Source organism: Melanerpes formicivorus, unplaced genomic scaffold (genome assembly GCF_026170545.1).
Source record: "Melanerpes formicivorus ecotype bairdi unplaced genomic scaffold, bMelFor1.0.p_v2 SCAF_99, whole genome shotgun sequence".
Taxonomy (NCBI): Eukaryota; Metazoa; Chordata; class Aves; order Piciformes; family Picidae; genus Melanerpes; species Melanerpes formicivorus.
In genome coordinates, this window is record NW_027142451.1 from 254,149 (window position 1) to 276,220 (window position 22,072).

Genomic DNA, 22,072 nt, shown 5'->3' on the forward strand with positions numbered 1-22,072 from the left:
GAAGGGGGCCTACAAAAAAAGCAGGGGAGAGACATTTTAGGGTGTCAGGGAGTGATAGGACTGGGGGGAATGGAGCAAAACTAGAAATGTGTAGATTGAGATTGGATGTTAGGAAGAAGTTGTTCCCATGAGGGTGGTGAGACACTGGCACAGGTTGCCAGGGAGGTGGTGGAAGCCTCATCCTTGGAGGTTTTTAAGGCCAGGCTGGATGTGGCTGTGAGCAACCTGATGTAGTGTGAGGTGTCCCTGCCCATGCCAGGGGGTTGGAACTGGATGATCCTTGAGGTCCCTTCCAACCCTAACAATTCTGAGTCTATGAGTCTATGAGTTCAGCATCTTAAAATATTACTCCAAGTTGTTCAGGTAGTTTGCATCATTCCAGTCTCTGCTGGGTGAAAAGGTGGAAGCTGAGGCATAGAAGTTCCATGAGACAGGAGGAATGTTTTGTATCCTGTAAGGATGACAGAACACTGGAACAGGCTGCCCAGGGGCATTGTGGAATCTCCCTCTCTGGAGATATTCAAGACCTGCCTGGATGTGTTCCTGTGTGATCTGCTCTAGGTGCCTCCTTCTCTGGCAGGAGGGTTGGACTAGATGAGCTTTCAAGGTCCTTTCCAGACCCTAACATTCTGTGATTCTGTGAAGCCAGCCTCCATTTAATTATGATCCATTCTCTTGTACGACATGTGGTGTGTAGTTGCCAGCTTGCCAGGTCTGCACCTCATGTCTATTTGCATGCAGCTTGTTTCTGAAATAAAAGTGATTGGCAATTTTCTTATGACATGGGAATATTCTATGGATATTTCTACCTTTTTACTTCATTACTTGTTTTCACCTTTAAAAAGAAGGTTAGGTTAGCACAAAGTGTCTGTTGTTCAGCCTGGAGAAGAGGAGGCTTCGGGGAGACCTAATGGCAGCCTTCCAGTACCTGGGTTGGAGCAGCTCTGCTATGAGCACAGGCTGAGGGAGCTGGGGGTGTTCAGAATGGAGAAGAGGAGGCTCCAGGGACACCTAATAGCAGCCCTTCCAGTACTTGAAGGGGACTACAAAAAGGCTGGAGAGAGACTGTTTGCAAAAGCCTGCAGTGACAGGACAAGGGGCAATGACTTCAAACTAAAGCAGAGTAGACTTAGATTGGATGTGAGGAAGCAGTTCTTTACTATGGGGGTGGTCGAACGTTGGAAGAGGTTGCCCAAGGAGGTCTTTCAACTTCTTCCCTGGAGGTATTCAAGGTGAGGCTGGATGAGACCCTGAGCAGCCTGATCTAGTTGGGGATGTCCCTGCTGAATGCAGGAAGGTTGGATTGGATGACCTTCGGAGGTCCCTTCTGGCCTTCCCCATTCTATGATTCTATGATTCCATTCATCTAACTTAACACTTAAGATACTATGAACTGCCACTGTGTAGTAATGCAGTGCTTTCCAGGTTTGTAGCACAGCCTATGTGGCACCACTTAGTACAACTTCCTAAACCATGCTGTACTTCCCTGCCAGTCTTTGTCAAGTATTGGAACACATTTTTCCTAGCAGGTTTGATACGTTAGATAATTAGTCATCCCAGTAAAGCAGGATTCATGATTAAGTAGAATGAAAGGACAATGACAATGGCATCCTGGCTGGGGTTAGAAATGCTGAGTCCAGCAGAAGCAGGCAGGGGATTGTCCCCTGGTACTCAGCTCTGGTGAAGCCACACCTCAAGTGTTGTGTCCAGCTTTGGGCACCTCAAACCAAGAGAGATGTGGAGGTGCTGGAGCCAGTGCAGAGGAGGGGAAGGAAGCTGTGAAGGGTCTGGAGAATAAATCTTGTGAAGGGCAACTGAAGGATCTGGGGATGGTTAGTATGAAAAAGAGGAGGCTAAGAGGAGGTCACAGGATGTCAGGGGTTGGAAGTGACCTCTGGAGATCATCAAGTCCAACCCCCCTGCCAGAGCAGGACCACAGAATCTAGCACAGGTCAGATGGGTCTTGAAAGTCTCCAGAGAAAGTGGTTCCACAACCTCTCTGGGCAGCCTGTTCCAGTGCTCCATGACCCTCACAGTGAAGAAGTTCCTCCTCATGTTGAGGTGGAACCTCTTGTGCTGTAGTTTATATTCATTGGTCTTTGGCCTATCACAGGGTGCCACTGAGCAGAGTCTGTCCCCTGTCCCTTCCTTGATGAATCCCAGCCCTCAGATATTTATAAACATTGATTAAATCCCCTCTCCGTTTTCTCCTCTCCAGACTAAACAGCCCCAGGGCTCTCAGCCTCTCCTCATCAGGCAGTGCTCCAGTCCCTTCAGCATCCTTGCAGCCCTCCCTTGCACTGTCTCAAATAAATCCCTTTCCCTCTTAAACTGGGAAGCCCAGAACTGGATATTCCAGGTGAGCTCTAAGCAGGGCAGAGTAGAGGGGGAAGAGAACCTCCCTGGATCTGCTGGCCACACTCCTCTGAATGCACCACAGGATCCCATTGGCCTTCTTGGCCACCAGGGCAGATTGCTGACCCATGCAGAACTTGTTGTCCACCAGCACTCCCAGGTCCTTCTCCACAGGGCTGCTCTCTAGTAGATCACCTCCCAGCCTGTACTGGTTATACAGGACCTCACCTTCATATACTCCATCATGTTCTCCCTAGATGAAGAGTTTATCGGCAGTTTGCCTTAGCCCCATTAGGACATCAGTCCCAACCTTCTCCTTACTGAACTCTGGCATGATATTGAGACAGGTTTCCCTTAGATATCCACTCAGTAAGCCATGACCTCATTCCTATACCCACAAAGACCCTGGTCCCATCTCTCTGAAGTCCCTTGCTACCTTAGCTTACCCTGTCTTTCTCTAACATAGCTGTGCTCAAAATTTGATTTGAGCTTGCCAGCTGTGTTGATGCTGTTTGCAGTGGCACAGCTCAAGTGTGAGAATATACCTTACAGATATGTCTTAAAGTTAATTTTTAAGAGGAATGTTTAACAGCTTTGCATTCTAGGCATCAGAACTGGCTTTGTGTATTGATTTTAGTTACAAAGGCTGAGAATGCAGAATGCCCTTAATAAACTCAATTAAACAGAAAGACAGTTTGTAATTGTTTTTAACTGGGCTGGAGTTGAAGAGAATAATCAGGGTGGAAAACACAGAACAGGAAATGTAACTCTCATAGTTAGTGAAATATCAAACTGAACAAAAATCCTTTGGGGAAAAAAAAAAGTTGTCTTTGAGGCTGTGAGACAAATCTCCACTTCTTGTTTGTAGTTTTTCCTTCAGAGTGGAAAAATAGCATGGCTAGATGTAATTGCCTGTGGAACAGACATCTAGTGCCACTTAAGATGCTGTAGGGTATCTAGGCTGGTCTCTGAGTGCTGCTTCAGGAAGATGTGGGTCTCCCTTCAAGGACTGTGTCACTTCTGCTTTCTGCATGGCTATGTGTCAGGGACATCTCCAGTACAGCTACACTTACATGTTTTGCAGCTGAACTGCATTCCCATTGCCTTTACTGGTGGTTTTAGCAGCTCTAACAGGCTCTGGAATATCAAAACTGGATTATTCATCTTGAAGAGCAAAATGTTTTGCTAACATCTAGATGCATTCCTGTGCAACCTGTGCTGGATTCTGTGGTCCTGCTCTGGCAGGGGGGTTGGACTGGATGATCTTCAAATGTCCCTTCCAACCCCTAGCATCCTGTGATGCCACAGAGTTTCTGTTTAACTAATGCTCCTTTACATTAGACTAAATGAGCATAAGGGCTGACAGGCCTCCTTACCAGCCAGCACAGGCAAAATGCTTAAAAGTTCTCCCAGGACAGTTGCTACTCCTCTCCAAGCTACAGAGCCCTCAGCTCCCTCAGGCTCTCCTCATAAGGAAGATGTTCCACTCCCTTCATCATATTTGTGGCTCTGTGCTGGACTCTTTCAAGTATTTCCCTGAGGTCCTCCTTGAACTGAGGGACCCAGACTTGGACACAATACTCCAGATGTAGCCTCACCAGGGCAGAGTAGAGGGAGAGGAGAACATCTCTGGACCTACTAACCACATCCCTTCTAATCCACCCCAAAATGGAATTGACCTTCTTGGCCACAAGAGCACATTGCTGGCTGATGGGCATCCGGTTGTCCACCAGGACTCCCATGTCCTTTCCCCCAACTAGACCCTGTTCCATTCACTACAACTCTCTGACTTCTTTCTTTCAATGAGTTCCCATCCACCCCACACCCTGATCATCCAGACCACACTGCCTCAGTTTAGCTGTGAGGATGCTGTGGGAAACTGTGAGGAGAGGCTGAGGGAGCTGGGGTTGTTTAGACTTGAGAAGAGGAGGCTCAGGGGAGCCCTTATTGTTCTCTACAACTACCTGAAGGGAGGTTGTAGTCAGGTGGGGGTTGGTCTCTTCTCCCAGGCAGCCAGCACAAGAACAAGAGGACACAGTCTCAAGCTGCACCAGGGGAAGTTTAGGCTGGAGGTGAGGAGAAAATTCTTCCCAGAAAGAGTAATTTGCTATTGGGATGTGCTGCCCAGGAAGGTGGTGGAGTCACCATCCCTGGAGGTGTTCAAGAGGGGATTGGATGTGGCACTTGGTGCCATGGTTTAGTTGTCAGGAGGTGTTAGGTATTAGGTAATAGGTTGGACTTGATGATCCCTGAGGTCTTTTCCAACCTGGTTGATTCTATGATTCTAAATGCTGTGGTGAGATCAAGATAAACCACATCCACTGCTCTACTATCATCTATCCCCCCGACTGTATCTGCTCTTGAATTTCCTATTTAACTTTGCACTGAATTGTGAATATTTGTGTTTGAGACTGGACAGTTTCTATACAGTTTGGATTTCCTCTGGACATTTTTGCTTCCTTCTTTTCCCCTTCAGAACTACTATGGAGCTGCCAAAATGATCCTCTCTGACAACCCGCTCGGCCTGACCTGCGGCATGGTGTGTCCCACATCAGATCTCTGCGTTGGTGGCTGCAATTTGTACGCCACTGAGGAGGGACCAATTAATATTGGTGGATTGCAGCAGTTTGCTACTGAGGTAGGTAAAACTTGCAACTATCTGAAATTCTTTGTTGTGTGATAATTTGTTGTATATATAATCTGAGTGCTTGCCTCGTGGCTTGGACAGCAGCACTCTGCGCTGGGTTAGGAACTGGCTGGAGGGTTGAGCCCAGAGAGTGGTGGTGAATGGTGCCACATCCAGCTGGCAGCCAGGCACTAGTGGTGTGCCCCAAGGATCAGTGCTGGGCCCATCCTGTTTAATATCTTTATTGATGATCTGGGTGAGGGGATGGAGTCCATCATCAGTAAGTTCACAAATGACACCACGTTGGTGGCAGGACTTGATCTGTTAGAGGGTAAGAGGGCTCTGCAGAGGGACCTTGGCAGGCTGGACAGATGGGAGGAGTCCAACAGGATGGCATTTAACAAGTCCAAGTGCCAGGTTCTGCACATTGGCCACAACAACTCCATGCAGTGCTACAGGCACTGGAGTGGCTGGAGAGCAGCCAGGCAGAAAGGGACCTGGGGGTACTGGTGGACAGCAGCTGAGCATGAGCCAGCAGTTTGCCCAGGTGGCCAAGAAGGACAAAGGCATCCTGGCCTGCATCAGAAATAGTGTGGCCAGCAGGAGCAGGGAAGTCTGGAGACTTTCAAGGCCCGTCTGGATGTGTTCCTCTGTTACCTGAGCTAGACTGTGTGGTCCTGCTCTGGCAGGGGCGTTGGACTCGATGACCTCTTTGGGTCCCTTCCAACCCCTGACACCCTGTGATCCTGTGACAGAACCAAAATAGAAATATGAATTGATCTGGACATAACAGAACTGTAAGGCCATTCCCCCCCCTAACCCCCACCCTGTGCTGTCATTCATAGACTGCCCCCCCGCTTTTCAATGGCAGTAGGTCATGATTTGATGTGCAAACGCTGCTACCTGCTGCAGTGGTTCTCCTTTTATCTGTTTGTACCTCACCTTCTCTCCAAGAGACTTGTAAAGCTTCTGGAGCACCTGCTAAACTCTTCTGCTGCCTTGTTACTGAACCTCATCTCCACTCTCTTGTTTGAATAGCTATCCACTGCAATTTTCTTGAGGTTTGAAAATAGAAGCATAAAAATCAGTACAGCTTAGACCAAAGTTCTCATTGACAAAATGAGGGGAGAGTCACTGAACCATGTTCTATGTGTAAATTCAAGAGATGTGTTTTATCAGTCAAGCAATTGTATTAGCTTGTTGTGGTAGTGGTTTAAGCTTTTCCCAGAACCCAAAAGCTCAGCGGAATGGATTGTTCAGTCTGCAGAAGAGAAGGCTTCAAGAAGACCTTATTGTGGCCTTCCAGTATCTGAAGGGGGCTACAAGAAAGCTGGGGAGGGACTGTTTAGGGTGTCAGGGAGTGATAGGACTGGGGGGTATGGAACAAAACTAGAAATGGGTAGGTTCAGACTGGATGTCAGGAAGAAGTTCTTCCTCATGAGGCTGGTGAGAGACTGGAAGAGGTTGCCCAGGGAGGTGGTGGAAGCCTCATCCCTGGAGGTTTTGAAGGCCAGGCTGCATGTGACTGTGAGCAACCTGATGTAGTGTGAGGTGTCCCTGCCCATGGCAGGGGGCGTGGAACTGGATGATCCTTGAGGTCCCTTCCAATCCTGACAATTCTGTGATTCTATGATTTAGGTTGCCTCCCCTCTCCCCTTTTCCCGGTTGGGAAAGAAAATTAGGCAGGAGGAGAGAGGTGAAGCATTGAAAGAGCCTTGAAAAGATTTGGAAGTAAGAAAGGTTAAATTTGACAAAACTGAAAGGCATTTAAGTAAAAGGGAGGTTACAGAGGTACAAGGGAAAGGGATAAATAAAAAAACACAAAAAACCAGACACAGCTGGCAAAGGATTCTCTGGATGTAGGATGGATTCTCTTTGGATGCAGTCCCTTAGGTGTCTGGGACCACATGGAGCAGGCCCAACCATGTGGCTCACAGCTCACAGCAACAGCAGCAGGGTGTCAGAGAGCCCAGGGCAGGAGAAACCACACAAAACCCTCCAACAAACCAAAAAACCCACCAACAACACAGAAGAAAGATTAGGCACTTGTCAAGCAGATGAAACATTACTGTTTAGGAACCAAATGCAAGTAATATCTGCTAAACCTGGATTTGTGTCTCCTTTTAACCCTGGCGCTGTGATTAATGGAGAGGAATTATGGCTTGATAGATAATGCTAAATATCTGCCATTTTTCTTCAAAAATCTTTAGGAATCTGTTAGAAAGGTGCAACACTGGCAACATGATTGATATGAAAATGGCAGAGAGGATGAATAGCTCTGAATGGCTCTGCTCCTTTCTGCTCCTTATGTTTCAAGTTAGCGAGAAGTGATATTAGCCTCAAGATTTGGAGCAAAATAACATTGTCATAGGGTTCTGTTTAGCAACTCAAAAGAACAGTTCAGTGAATTTTATTATCCTTAATCATTGTGTAGTATTCAAAATGTTAAAATTAGCTGTTAATAACCATTTGAATTTAGAAATCATAGAATCAGTCAGGGTCGGAAGGGACCTCAAGGATCATCTAGTTCCAACCACCCTGCCATGGGCAGGGACACCCCACACTAGATCAGGCTGGCCAGAGCCTCATCCAGCCTGGTCTTAAACATCTCCAGGGATGGGGCCTCAACCACCACCCTGGACAATCCATTCCAGGGCTTCACCACTCTCATGGTGAAGAACTTCCTCCTCACATCCAGCCTGAATCTCCCCACCTCCAGCTTCATTCCATTCCCCCTAGTCCTATCACTACCTGAGATCCAATCTTTGACAAAGAAGTTAGAGGTGTTGTAGCACTCATAATTAGTAGTAGTAGGCTATCACTTTGTAATTAATGCTTTTTTAAGTTTTTATTCAGGTAAATTTTCTTGTGAAAGTATGCTTGGTTCGGGAATAAAATCTAATAGTATGAGTGCTTCCAAGTCACGGTCAGTACAAAAATCTAGACTAAAATACTGGAGAAAATCACAGAATTGTCAGGACTGGAAGGGACCTCAAGGATCATCCAGTTCCAACCCCCCTGCCATGGGCAGGGACACCCCACACTACAGCAAGTTGCTCACAGCCACATCCAGCCTGGCCTGAAAAACCTCCAGGGATGAGGCTTCCACCACCTCCCTGGGCAACCTGTGCCAGTGTCTCACCACCCTCATGGGGAACAACTTCTTTCTAACATCCAATCTCAATCTACCCATATCTAGGTTTGCTCTGTTCCCCCCGGTCATGTCTCTCCCTCACACCCTAAAAAGTCCCTCCCCAGCTTTCTTGTAGCCCCCTTCAGATACTGGAAGGCCACAATTAGGTCTCCTTGGAACCTTCTCCAGACTGAACAGCCCCAACTCTCTCAATCTGGCCTCATAGCAGAGGAGCTCCAGCCCTCTGATCATCCTCGTGGTCCTTCTTGGACACCCTCCAGCACCTCCAGATCCTTCCTGTAATAGGGGCTCCAGAACTGGATGCGGTACTGCAGGTACTGCTGGCTCATGTTGAGCTTGTCATCCACCAGCACCCCAAGGCCTTTTCTTCAGGGTTGCTCTCAAGCCAGTCCCTGCCCAGCCTGTGTCAGTGCCCTGAATTGCCCTGATGCAGATGCAGGACCTTGCACTTGATCTTGTTGAACCTCATGAGGTTAGCATGGGCCTAGCTGTTCAGCCTGTCCAGGTCCCTTCCCTCCTGCAAAACTGGCTCAAATACTGCAGGTGAGGTGTGTTTGTAGCTTTACCACTATGAGCACCTTAACAAATTGTGTCATTTAGGTGTGCAATGTGCATTACTCTTAATGAGAGCTGCATGGTGGGCACATGTCTCCCTTTTTATAGGCTTGCTGGACAGGAAAGGGGAGTGGAATAGACCACCTTTGATCCAGGAGGAGGGGGAAAACCAAGTCTTTCTCTGCCCACCTAGATTAAGTTTCTTTTGTTCACCTTGGGGGCTGGATTCATTCAGCCCCCACGCAGGATGGGTGCAACCCAGCACACATGGTTATTCTCATTCACCATGTAATAGTTTGTCCCACAGGGACTTACTTACTGAGAACTCCATTGTTCATAAAGCCCCTTTTAGACTTTCTTTCTCCTTTGGAATTAGTCTGAGGATGGTACACTTGATGCATTACAAGAGGGAGCAAGAATACAGAAGGCTCAAATGCTAGCTGAGGTAAAAAGATAGCACTGCAGCAAAGCAAGCAGGAATGTGGGCTTAAAATGGAAAATATATGGGCATGCTGTGGGGCCCTTTGTGCTTCTGAACAATGTCTCATCATCTGTTCCTATGGCAGATACAAAGACCTAATTGTAAAATATTTGTCTTGTGTACCACACAACAGCAACAAAAAAAGGCAGGCCTCCTGCCTTCCCCTTCTGCCCTTCCATGTGGTTTTGTGTGCAGCCTATCCTCACAGTAAATCATGATCCATCTGATAAATGTGAGTTTGACAGCTTTACACTTGGGAGGGGGAACCTTAGCCTAGTCCCTGACTGCAAAGGCTGAAGGTAGAATTATTACCATTGGATGTAAAAGGGGAATAGAATAAAAGAAAGAATGGAATGGAATGGAATGGAATGGAATGGAATGGAATGGAATGGAATGGAATAGAATAGAATAGAATAGAATAGAATAGAATAGAATAGAATAGAATAGAATAGAATAGAATAGAATAGAATAGAATAGAATAGACCAGGTTGGAAGAGACCTTCAAGATCATCGTGTCCAACCTATCATCCAATCTAACCCACCTAAACAACTAAACCATGGCACCAAGCACCCCATCCAGTCTCCTTCTGAACACCTCCAATGACAGTGACTCCACAACCTCCCCAGGCAGCCCATTCCAATAGGCAATTGCTGTCTCTGTATAGAACTTCCTAACATCCAACCTAAACCTCCCCTGGCACAGCTTGAGACTGTGTCCTCTTGTTCTGGTGCTGGTTGCCTGGGAGAAGATATCAACCTCTGCCTGTCTACAACCTCCCTTCAGGTAGTTGTAGAGAACAGTAAGGTCTCCCCTGAGCTTCCTTTTCTCCAGGCTAAGCAAACCCAGCTCCCTCAGTCTCTCCTCATAGGGTTTGTGTTCCAAACTCCTCACCAACTTTGTTGCCCTTCTCTGGGCTCACTCCAGCAAGTCAACATCTTCGTAAACTAAGGGGCCCAGAACTGGACACAGGACTGGAGGTAATCATAAGGTCTATAGAATTCATTGGATTGCTAAGGGAATATAGAGCAGATGCATAAACAGTTCTTCTTCCTTTCTTCTCCTGTCACTTCTGCTTGCAACTTCTCTCTCTAGCATGGCCTTGCCTGGGGGATCTCTGTTTTGACTGCTGTGTGAGGTAACAGGAAGGAAGGAGGGAATGGGGGAGGAGGTGAATTGTCCCTTGGATACTTCCAGGAGGGGTCTGAGGAGTTTCTGTGTTGTTTATAGATTGTAAATATCTCTATATTGTACATCTATTGTCTATTTTGTACTTATTCATTGCACTTCTTATTTCTAGATTGTAGTTATCTTGTAAACAGAGCTTCATTTGCTTCCTTCCCAAACTAAGCTGCACCAGGGGAGGTTTAGGCTGGATGTGAGGAAGAAATTCTTCATAGAGAGAGTGATTGGCCATTGGAATGTGCTGCCCAGGGAGGTGATGGAGTCACCATCACTGGAGGTGTTTAGGAGGAGACTTAATGGGGTCCTTGGTGCCATGGTTTAGTTGATTAGGTGGTGTTGGATGATGGGTTGGACATGTTGATCTTGAAGATCTCTTCCAACCTGGTCTATTCTATTCTATTCTATTCTATTCTATTCTATTCTATTCTATTCTATTCTATTCTATTCTATTCTTCTATTCTATTCTATCCTATTCTATTCTTCTATTCTATTTTATCCTTTTCTATTCTATTCTATTCTATTCTATTCTATTCTATTCTATTCTATTCTATTCTATTCTATTCTTCTATTCTATTCTATCCTATTCTATTCTTCTATTCTATCCTTTCCTTTCCTATTCTATTCTATTCTATTCTATTCTATTCTATTCTATTCTGTTCTATTCTATCCTATTCTGGGGGGTATTTCTCTGAAATCAGTTGGGGGGATAATTTCAACTGACCACAGACAATTAACCATTCAGGTGGACGTAACAGAAGTGTCCATTTGTATTGGTGATGAGGAATGTGTATGCTGGGATGCAGTTGCCATGGTGACTGTTGCATCTAGAGAATAATGTGGAGTAAAAGCTGGCTATTACAAATGATGGGTGTCAAGCGCAGGTTACACCTGCTGCTGCACAGGGCAAAATTATATTAATGTCTTTATCTGTCTCCTTTGCCCAGGTACTTTAGGATCTCAGGAAAACATCTCTGGTTTTGGAGCACAAGTTCAGGGGAAATAATACTGAGATTGCAGTGACAATGCACAGAGCTGTGAGCTGTATGGCTGACAGCCCCACAAAATAAACTAAAATTGCTGGTTACTCAAGTACAGGTTTGTAAGCTTGCAGTAAAAGAAAGAAGCAGCATGATCCATTCCATTGGTGGTTGTGTTAGTAAGAAGCCTGCAAAATCATTTCTGGGCAGGCATTAGGGGCAGGTGTTGATCTGCTGGAGGGTAGAGAGGCTCTGCAGAGGGACCTCGAAAGGCTGGACAGATGGGCAGAGTCCAAGGGCATGAGATTTAACACATCCAAGTGCCGGGTTCTGCACATTGGCCACAACAACCCCATGCAGTGCTACAGGCTGGGGTCAGAGTGGCTGGAGAGCAGCCAGGAAGAGAGGGACCTGGGGGTACTGGTCGATGGTAGGCTGAACATGAGCCTGCAATGTGCCCAGGCGGCCAGGAGGGCCAATGGCATCCTGGGCTGCATCAGGAACAGTGTGGCCAGCAGGAGCAGGGAAGTCATTCTGCCCTGTACACTGCACTGGTTAGGCCATACCTTGAGTACTGTGTTGTGGCAATGCCAGCGACAAGCAGTGTGAGCAATCTGGCAGTGCAGGCTAGAGCTTGACATGGTGGCAGGCCATGCTCAGCATAAATGCAGAGTCAGCTAGCAGTGGAGCAAAACAGTGCTGTGCCTGCAGCATGTAACTAAAACAAGGCACTGGTAGCTATAAACATGGACAGTTATCTTGGGACAACAGGACATGCACCTGCATCAACAAACCTCGTTGTGTCATTAGTAGTTGGACCAATAATCTGTAATAGTGCAATGTGTGGTCACTCAGAGGGAACCAATGGAGCTATGCCAACGAGGCTCTCCGAGCTTATGTAAGTTGTAGCAGTTGCCTTGCTACGCACTTCTGCCTTTCCTGTCTCCTGTTTCTTCTACACTTTACAGTGCTATACTTGCACTACAGGCCTGCTCCATAGGCCTGCACCTCAGGCCTGCTCCATAGGCCTGCAACACTGGAACAATAAAGGAACAATACTCGATCACATTGGTCAGCCGTATTGATTCCCAATATCCGTCGTCTACACTGTGTCCAGTTCTGGGCCCCTCAGTTTAGGAAGGATGTTGACTTGCTGGAATGTGTCCAGAGAAGGGCAACGAAGTTGGTGAGGGGCTTGGAACACAAGCGCTCTGAGGAGAGGCTGAGGGAGCTGGGGCTGCTTAGCCTGGAGAAGAGGAGACTCAGGAGAGACCTTATTGCTCTCTACAACTACCTGAAGGGAGGTTGTAGAGAGGCGGAGGTTGTAGAGAGGCAGAGGTTGGTCTCTTCTCCCAGGCAGCCAGCACCAGAACAAGAGGACACAGTCTCAATCTGTGCCAGGGGAGGTTTAGGCTGGAGGCCAGGAGGAAGTTTTACACAGAGAGAGTGATTGCCCATTGGAATGGGCTGCCTGAGGAGGTGGTGGAGTCGCCATCACTGGATGTGTTCAGGAGGAGACTGGGTGGGACGCTTGGTTGCATGGTTTAGTTGATTGGATGGTGTTGGATGATCGGTTGGACATGATGATCTTGAAGGTCTCTTCCAAGCTGGTCTGGTCTATTCTATTCTATTCTATTCTATTCTATTCTATTCTATTCTATTCTATTCTATTCTATTCCTGAACCTGAAGATTCTCCTGTGTTTCTAGTTAATCATCCTGAATGGAGCAGCACAAACTAAATAGAAAATACATTATTTTAATTGCTGTGGGCTAGATTTGAACACTAGATCATGCAGCACTGTCTTGTGTGCCAGCTACACTTCTCATGGTTTGTTCCTCTCTGGAGATGCATTCTTGCTGCTATTACAGCAGAAAGAAATTGGAAAAGGAAAGTTGATAGGTTGGGTTGGGTTTGGGGTTTCTTTTGAAAAATGCATTGTTTGAGCTTACCTGCTACTAACCCAGGAGCATTTTAGCAGAACACCTGGGCTGGCAGGTGGGCTGTGATGAGGGTCCCCTTCTGAGTGCTGAACCTCCCACAGGATCACAGGATGTTAGGGTTTGGAAGGGACCACTGGAGATCGTCCAATCCAACCCCCCTGCCAGAGCAGGACCATAGAATCCAGTGCAGGTTGCACAAGAACACATCCAGACAGGGCTGGAAAGTCTCCAGAGAAGGAGACTCCACAACCTCTCTGGGCAGCCTGTTCCACTGCTCTGTGACCCTCACAGTGAAGTTCTTCGTCTTGTTGAGGTGGAGTGTCCTGTGCTGTTTACATCCATTGCCCCTTGTCTTATCACTTGCACAAGTGAGCAGAGCCTGTCCCCTCCCTCCTGACACCCAGCCCTCAGATATTAAATGACATTGATCAGATTCCCTCTCAGTCTTCTCCAGACTAAACAGTCCCGGGGCTCGCATCAGACATTGCTGCAGTCCCTCAATCATCCTTGTAGCCTTCTGTTGCTCTTGCTCAAGCAGATCCCTGTCCCTTTTGAACTGGGGAGCCCAAAACTGGATGCAATATTCCAGGTGATGTCTCACGAGGGCAGAGTAGAGGGAAGGAGAACCTCCCTAGACCTGCTGGACACACTCCTCTGAATGTATCCCAGGATCCCATTGGCCTTCTTGGCCACCAGGGAAGATTGCTGTCCCATACAGAACTTGTTGGCCACCAGGGAAGATTGCTGTCCCATGCAGAACTTGTTGGCCACCAGGGAAGATTGCTGTCCCATGCAGAACTTGTTGGCCACCAGGGAAGATGATTGCTGTCCCATGCAGAACTTGTTGGCCACCAGGGAAGATGATTGCTGTCCCATGCAGAACTTGTTGGCCACCAGGGAAGATTGCTGTCCCATGCAGAACTTGTTGGCCACCAGGACTCTCAGGTCCTTCTCCACAGGTCTCTCTCCTCTCCCAACCCAGCACTGACACAGAAGCCCAAAGCAATTGCAGTGAAGGGTTGTGCTGCACCCTCAGGCTCAGGGTCTGTCTTTCTATTGCATATTGACAGCTCTGAGCAGTTTTAATATAGGTGAGGGCAGAAGGTGGTTCTCATGGAGCTACAGATCCTGCAGTTGGATGGCCTTTGGCTAGCTGCCTGGGTGCTTCACCATTACCTGCATCAGCATAGGAGGCTTGTTCCAGGGAGTTATGACAGCAGAACAAGCAGAAAGAGAGCTCCATTTGCTAGTGTGAATTTTTCCTTTAATACATAACCAGGTTAATTTTTCTTTTGAAATGCATAGTAAGGATTTACACCATTTTAGCCTTTTCTGAAGCCTTCTGCACTAGTGCAGAGGTGAATCTGAGGACTTGTGATGAATCTGAGGACTTGTGATTTCTCAGGCCAATACTGGAAGACTTGATAACATTTGGACAGGTGATGTAAACTTCTCTACAATATATTAAACATTCTTTGGCTTTTTGGAAGCACTTAGAAAGCTGAATGTGGCTTTGTCCTTCTTCAGTGGTGGCATTTATGTGCTGTTGAGGTACAGACTTTTCACGTTCACAGATCAATGAGGTTTCTTAGGACTGTGATAATAGCAATGTGTAGTTGTTCTGTACATTTGAGAAGCCCTTAATGAGTTGCTTTAGACCCTTTTTTGGTCAAAACTTCCCTACTTTCATAGAAGTTTGTTTGCAGGATTACAACTTTAGCTGTTGACTTGGGGGGGGGGAGAGTTTCATAACTCAAGTTTTCATAACTAGCTCATGTTTCACAGAATCACAGAAACACTCAGGTTGGAAAAGCCCCTCAGGATCACCAAGTCCAACCCAGAACCCTACTCTACAAGGGTCACCCCTAAACCACAGCCCCAAGCACCACATCCAAACCACCTTAAACACATCCAGGCTTGGGGACTCCACCACCTCCCTGGGCAGCACATTCCAATGCCTGACCACTCTTGCTGGGAAAAAATTCTTCCTACAGTCCATTCTGAACCTACCCAGTCACAGCTTGAGGCTGTTCCCCCTGTCACTAATTACCTGTGAGAAAAGACCAGCAGCAGCCTCTCCACAATGTCTTTTCAGGGAGTTGTAGAGAGCTATGAGGCTCCCCTCAGCCTCCTCTGTTTCACACTAACCATCCCCAGCTCCTTCAGTCACTCTTCACAAGATGTATTCCCCAAGCCCTTCACAGCTTCCCTGCCCTCCTCTGCCCTGGCTCCAGCACCTCCACATCTCTCTTGGATTGAGGTGCCCAAAACTGGACACAGCACTTGAGGTGTGGCCTCACCAGAGCTGAGTCCCAGGGGACAATCCCCTCCCTGCTGCTGCTGGACACAGCATTTCTAATCCCAGCCAGGATGCCTTTGGCTTTCTTGGCCACCTGGGCACACTGCTGGCTCCTCTTCAGCTGCTTGTCCATTAGCACCCCCAGGTCCCTTTCTGCCAGCAGCTTTCCAGCCACACTGCCCCAAACCTGTAGCATTGCTTGGGGTTGTTGTGCCCCAAGTGCAGGACCTGGCACTTGGCCTTCTGGAAGCTCATAATGAGTTGCACAGGAAGTTGTTTGTGGAAAAAACCCTGCAGATGCTACCCACTGCAATTAAATGAAGTTAGCTGCGTGATCATGTCATTCTGACAACCTCAAGAAGATTAGTGAAGATGCCATTTGCTTTTTATTTTGCTATTATTAAAATCTGTGCTGAATATTGTTTTCTTCTTTAAATATTCAGCTGCCACAGATTAATATAAACCAGCCTACAGATAAATATCCATGGAAACGGGTGGCAAAGTGTGAAACTAATACAATCAGCTCCTCAATGTTACTCATTGCATCCCCTGCTTTGCTGTTTTCTCTTCTTAGCAATGGCAAAATATTCTAACAATTCAGAATGCACTCATATGTCTCACACTGAAATAAATACCAGCTAGATTCTGATGTCTATGTTAGCAGCTGCTTGATATCTCATACTATCAGCAGTAGATATCTAATAGAAAAGCTGATTGACAGACTGAGAGCTGGGCAGAGATGAACCTAATGAGGTTCAACAAAGACAAGTGCAGAGTCCTGCACCTGGGAAGGAAGAATAAACTGCAGCAGTACAGGTTAGGAGGTGATCTGCTGGAGAGCAGCCCTGTGGAGAAGGACCTGGGAGTCCTGCTGGACAAGAAGTTCTGCATGGCACAGCAATGTGCCCTGGTGGCCAAGAAGGCCAATGAGATCCTGGGGTCCATTAAGAGGAGTCTGTCAAGCAGGTCTAGGGAGGTTCTCCTCCCTCCCTACTCTGCCCTAGTGAGATCTCACCTAGAATATTGCATCCATTTCTGGGTTCCCCGGATCAAGAGGGACAGGGATCTGTCCAACAGAGGGCTACAAGGATGATTGAGGGACTGGAGCACTGCCCGATGAGGAGAGGCTGAGAACCCTGGGGCTGTTTAGTCTGGAGAGGAGAAGGCTGAGATGGGATCTAATAAATGTCATTAAATATCTGAGGGCTGGGGGTCAAGAGGGAGGGGACAGGCTCTGCTCAGTTGCACCTTGTGATAGGACAAGGGGCAATGGTTATAAACTCCAGCACAGGAGGTTCCACCTTAACATGAGGAGGAGCTGTAGAGCACTGGAACAGGCTGCCCAGAGGAGTTGTGGAGTCTCCTTCTCTGGAGACTTTCCAACCCTGTCTGGATGTGTTCCTGTGTGACCTGTGCTAGCAGAAGCTAGGCCTGGCAGGGGGGTTGGACTGGATTATTTCCAGAGGTCACTTCCAACCACTAACATCCTGTGATCTTGTGATCCTGTAGTACAAAGATCATTTCAAATAAAGGTTAGTTAGAATACAGCTATCTGCCCCTATCTGAATTCTGCAAATAGGTGATGTGTATCTACAGCAGATTTCCTCTTAGAAAAAGTCTCCTCAGAAAAATCAAAAGTGACTGAAGAGGATTACTTTAATTTATCCTGGTTGTCACATCTTTTCATTAAAACATGTAATACTAGAGTCAGGTAGTGATGAAAAGGACCAGAATTTTATTGTATGAGGAGAAACAGCTTTTCCCTGCCTGCATTTGGGGGAAAAAACCCCAAACCACCAGACTAAAAATGAGTTGGCTCAAACTTTCCAGGAAAATCAAACCTGAATCAGATGCTCAGCAATCAAAACCACTGTGGTTCACTTAAGCAGGAAATGCTGTGGAGTCATGATGCAAACTTGTGTTTGCATGCAGTGTCTTATCTGCTGGAGAGGGTCCAGCAGAGGGCTACAAGGATGATTAGGGGACTGGAGCACTGCCTAGGAGGGGCTGAGGGACCTGGGGCTTTTTAGTCTGGAAAAGAGAAGACTTAGAGGGGATTTAATAAATGTTTATCAATATCTGAGGACTGGATGTCAAGAGGGAGGGGACAGGCTCTGCTCAGGCTGCTTTCTATCACCTCCTCTGCCAGCCTGTGCTGACAGTGAGGATTGTCCTAGCCCAGGTGCAGGACGCTGCACTTGCTCTTGTTGAACCTCATGAAGTTCACCTGGGCCACCTCTCCAGCCTGTCCAGGTCCCTCTGGATGCCATCCTGTCCATCTGTTTGCTTTCATCTGCAAAGTTGCTGATGGTGCCTTGATATCACTATGTCACTGATACAAATATTAACCAGCGCAGGCCCCAGTACGGACTCCTGAGGAACATCACTGTCACTGCTCTCCATCTGCACTTCAAGCCATTGATCACCACCCTCTGGATGTAACCATCCAGCCAATTCCTTATCCACTGAACAGTCCTCCCAGCAAATCCATCCCTCTCCAACCCGGTGGGCAGGACGTTGTGTCACATGCCTGAGTCTTTCCACTGAGAGGTTCAGCTTTAAAATTAATGATTTGGTCTTATTTTCCTGGATGAGTCTTGGTTAAAATGCACTGCAAAACAAAAGCAAAACTCCATCCAAACAAAAATGAAATCATCTGTCTGAAGGGAGGGTGGACAAGAAAGGCAATAGTGTTAAACTGTACCTACATCCTGCCCACAGGCTGGGCAGAGGACAGTTGCATTGAACACTTCCTTCCAAGGCAGTCATGTCTGCATACCAAAGGCTTTGTACAGAAGTATTCAGTGGTACTTAATTAGGTGAATTACAATGTAGGGAAACTTCACCATGAGGCGATTGGGAAAGCTTTTGAAACGCATTAAAGCAGTTTGCTGTTTTCACACAGTTACCCTGCCAGTCTTAATATGTAGAACTGCCACTGAATTCCAGATGGCAAGATACTGCCACACAAGCTGGCTCTGCTGCATGAAGACAGTTTCCATCCTATTTGCAAGTAGGCAGAATTAAAGTTGACTATCCATCCTGAACTACTAGGATTCCCTGTGTGAGTGCTTGGCTTCTGAAGCTGAACAAGCCCACTGCAGGAGGGGCAGTGCTTCACTATAACCTTTAGCTGATGGATGTGACTCTTCAGTAATAAAATAACAACATTAAGTAAATACAATTAAATAGTTACCTTATCAGTAATAAAATAATAACATTAAATGAATAAAATAAAGCAATTACATGAACAATGAAGTTATTTCAGTGATCGATTTCCTAAGCACACACGTGTTCATAGTGCTCCATGTGCGCCTTCAATAGGAAAGTGACAAAATCTGTGTTACTGAGCAGCCTTCTAGAACAGCTGCATGAGACTGCAGTGGAAATTTGGTGTCACTCAAGCTGTTTCTGCATGAAGCACAGAATCAGCCTGGTTGGAAGAGACCTGTAAGATCATCAAGTCCAACCGATCACCCAACGCTATCTAATCAAGCAGACCATGACACAAAGTGCCTCATCCAGTCATCTTCAGGGATGCTGAACCCACCACATCCCTGGGCAGTCCATTCCTATGGCCAATCTCTCTGTGAAGAACTTCTTTCTAACATCCAGACTAAACTTCCCCCTGCACAACTGAGACTGTGTCCTCTTATTCTATCACTGGCTGCCTGGGAGAAGAGACCAACCCCTACCTGGCTACAACCTCCCTTCAGGTAGTTGTAGAGAGCAATAAGGTTTCCCCTGAGCCTCCTCTTCTCCAGGCTAAGCAACCCCAGCTCCCTCAGCCTCTCCTCACAGGGCTGTGCTCCAGACCCCTCTCCAGCCTTGTTGCCCTTCTCTGGACATCTTCCAGCATCTCAACATCTTTCTTAAATGGAGGGGCCCAGAGCTGGATGCAGTACTCAAGGTGTGGCCTAACCAGTGCTGAGTACAGGGGCAGAATGACCTCCATGCTCCTGCTGGCTACACTATTGCTAATCCAGGCTATTGCTAATCACTGGTCTTCTTGTCCACCTAGGCACACTGCTGACTCATGTTCAACTGCTGTCAACCCATATGCCTAGGTCCTTTTCTGCCTGGCCACCCTCCAGCCACTCTGACCTCAGCCTGTAGCACTGCATGGGGTTGTTGTGGCCAATATCTAGAACCTGGCACTTAGATGTGTTCAATCTCATGCCCCTGGACTCTGCCCATCTGTCCAGCCTGTCAAGGTCACGCTGCAGAGCCCTTCAACCCTCTAACAGATCAACTCCTGCCCCCAGCTTGGTGCCATCTGTAAACTTGCAGTGTGTAACAAAGCAGCCATTTTAGAGATACCCTTTTGCATGTTGGTTATCACAGCCCAGGTTCACAGCACCATGTAAGGTTTTCAGCCTATGCAGTCGATGAATAACCACATTAAGCCAGCCCATATTCTATCCATTGCCAGGTTTAAATGATAATTATTTTTTTTTAAATCACCCTGTCTCCTGCTTCTTAGAGTTGGCTACAAGGCTGTGCCAATTTACAAAGACTGGGGGAATGTGCTGTATAGAGTTGAGAAGGGGAAGGAGCTCATCATTGGTTTCCTCAGCTTGGGAGCTCAAGTGCGCACGCACAAAAATGAACATTGATTCCAAATGGAATGGAATGGAATGGAATGGAATGGAATGGAATGGAATGGAATGGAATAGAATAGAATAGAATAGAATAGAATAGAATAGAATAGAATAGAATAGAATAGAATAGAATAGAATAGAATAGAATAGACCAGGTTGGAAGAGACCTTCAAGATCATCATGTCCAACCTATCATCCAACACCACCTAATCAACTAACCCATGGCACCAAGCACCCCATCAAGTCTCCTCCTGAACACCTCCAGTGATGGTGACTCCACCACCTCCTCGGGCTGCCCATTCCAATGGGCAATCACTCTCTCTGTGTAAAACTTCCTCCTAACCTCCAGCCTAAAAGGATTCTATTCCTGAGTGGAATTGCCAAAGTTTAACTTGAAAACCCCTTTTCTTCTTGAGTATTAATGGAAGTAAAAGCTGTTGGCAAACTCATCGGTCTCTTCTCTCAGGCAACCAGCACCAGAACAAGAGGACAGAGTCTCAAATTGTACCAGGGGAGGTTTAGGCTCAAGGTCTATTCTATTCTATTCTATTCTATTCTATTCTATTCTATTCTATTCTATTCTATTCTATTCTATTCTATTCTATTCTATTCTATTCTATGAAGGGGATGTTTAGGCTGGATGTGAGGAAGAAATTCTTCACAGGAAGAGAGATTGACCATGGGAATGTGCTGCCTGGGGAGACGGTGGAGTCACCATCACTGAAAGTGTTTAAAAAGAGATTGGATAAGGCCCTTAGTGCCATGGCTTAGTTGATTAGATGGTGCTGGGTGATAGGTTGGACTTGATGATCTTGAAAGTCTTTTCCAACCTGGTTAATTCCTTATTCTGTTTTCTGTGAAATGGCTTAAATATGGTATTTATTAAGACAAATGAGAGTGTGTTCATTTGAGAGGACTATCCAGGAGTTAGGAAATGCAGTTCTTCCTTGAACTAAATGGGGAAAAATGCTGTCTTCTGAAAGTTTTTGAGGTGTAGCCTTGAAGTGTTTGTGGTATGACTGAGAATCCCAGCACAATGAGCTCTTGTATCCTTTCAGTGTTACACTGTGCTTCTGCTACACAGACACATTCCTTGGGTTAACTGCTTTCCTCCCAATGCCTGCAGTGAAATAAAGATGTAGATATAAGTGCAGAGTCCTGCACCTGGGAAGGAAGAATAAACTGCAGCAGTACAGGCTGGGAGGTGATCTGCTGGAGAGCAGCCCTGTGGAGAAGGACCTGGGAGTCCTGCTGTACAACAAGCTCTGCACGGGACAGCGATGTGCCCTTGTGGTCAAGAAGGCCAATGAGATCCTGGGGTGCATTCGGAGGAGTGTCCAGCAGATTGAGGGAGGTTCTCCTCCCACTCTACTCTGCCCTTGTGAGACCTCTCCTGGAATATTGCATCCAGTTTTGGGCTGCTCAGTTCAAGGGACAGGGATCTGCTGGAGAGAGTCCAAGAGAGGGCTACAAGGATGCTGAAGGGACTGGAGCACTGCCTGATGAGGACAGGCTGAGAGCCCTGGGGCTGTTTAGTCTGGAGAGAAGACTGAGAGGGGATCTGATCTATGTCTATGAATATCTGAGGGCTGGGTGTCAGGAGGGAGGGGACAGGCTCTGCTCACTTGCACCCTGTGACAGGACAAGAGGCAGTGGATATAAATTACAGCACAGGAGGTTCCACCTCAACACGAAGGGGAACTTCTTTACTGTGAGGGTCACAGAGCAGTGGAGCAGGCTGCCCAGAGAGGTTGTGTCCTTCTCTGGAGACTTTCCAGCCCTATCTGGATGCATTCCTGTGCAACCTGTGCTAGATCCTCTGGCCCTGCTCTGTCAGGGGGGGTTGAACTGGATGATCTCCAGAGGTCCATTCCAACCCCTGACATCCTGTGAGCCTGG

General features: G+C 47.0%; 1 protein-coding gene across 5 annotated transcripts in view; it reads left to right on the forward strand.

Annotated features, from left to right (window-relative positions):
- Positions 1–22,072, forward strand: part of DPYD (dihydropyrimidine dehydrogenase) — a 609,010-nt gene that overhangs the window by 154,847 nt on the left and 432,091 nt on the right. For all 5 annotated transcript variants that reach the window (XM_068166235.1, XM_068166240.1, XM_068166238.1 and 2 more), the window contains exon 5: positions 4,832–4,993. In XM_068166235.1, coding sequence (XP_068022336.1) covers positions 4,832–4,993 — 162 coding nt within the window. The remainder of the gene's footprint in view (positions 1–4,831; positions 4,994–22,072) is intronic.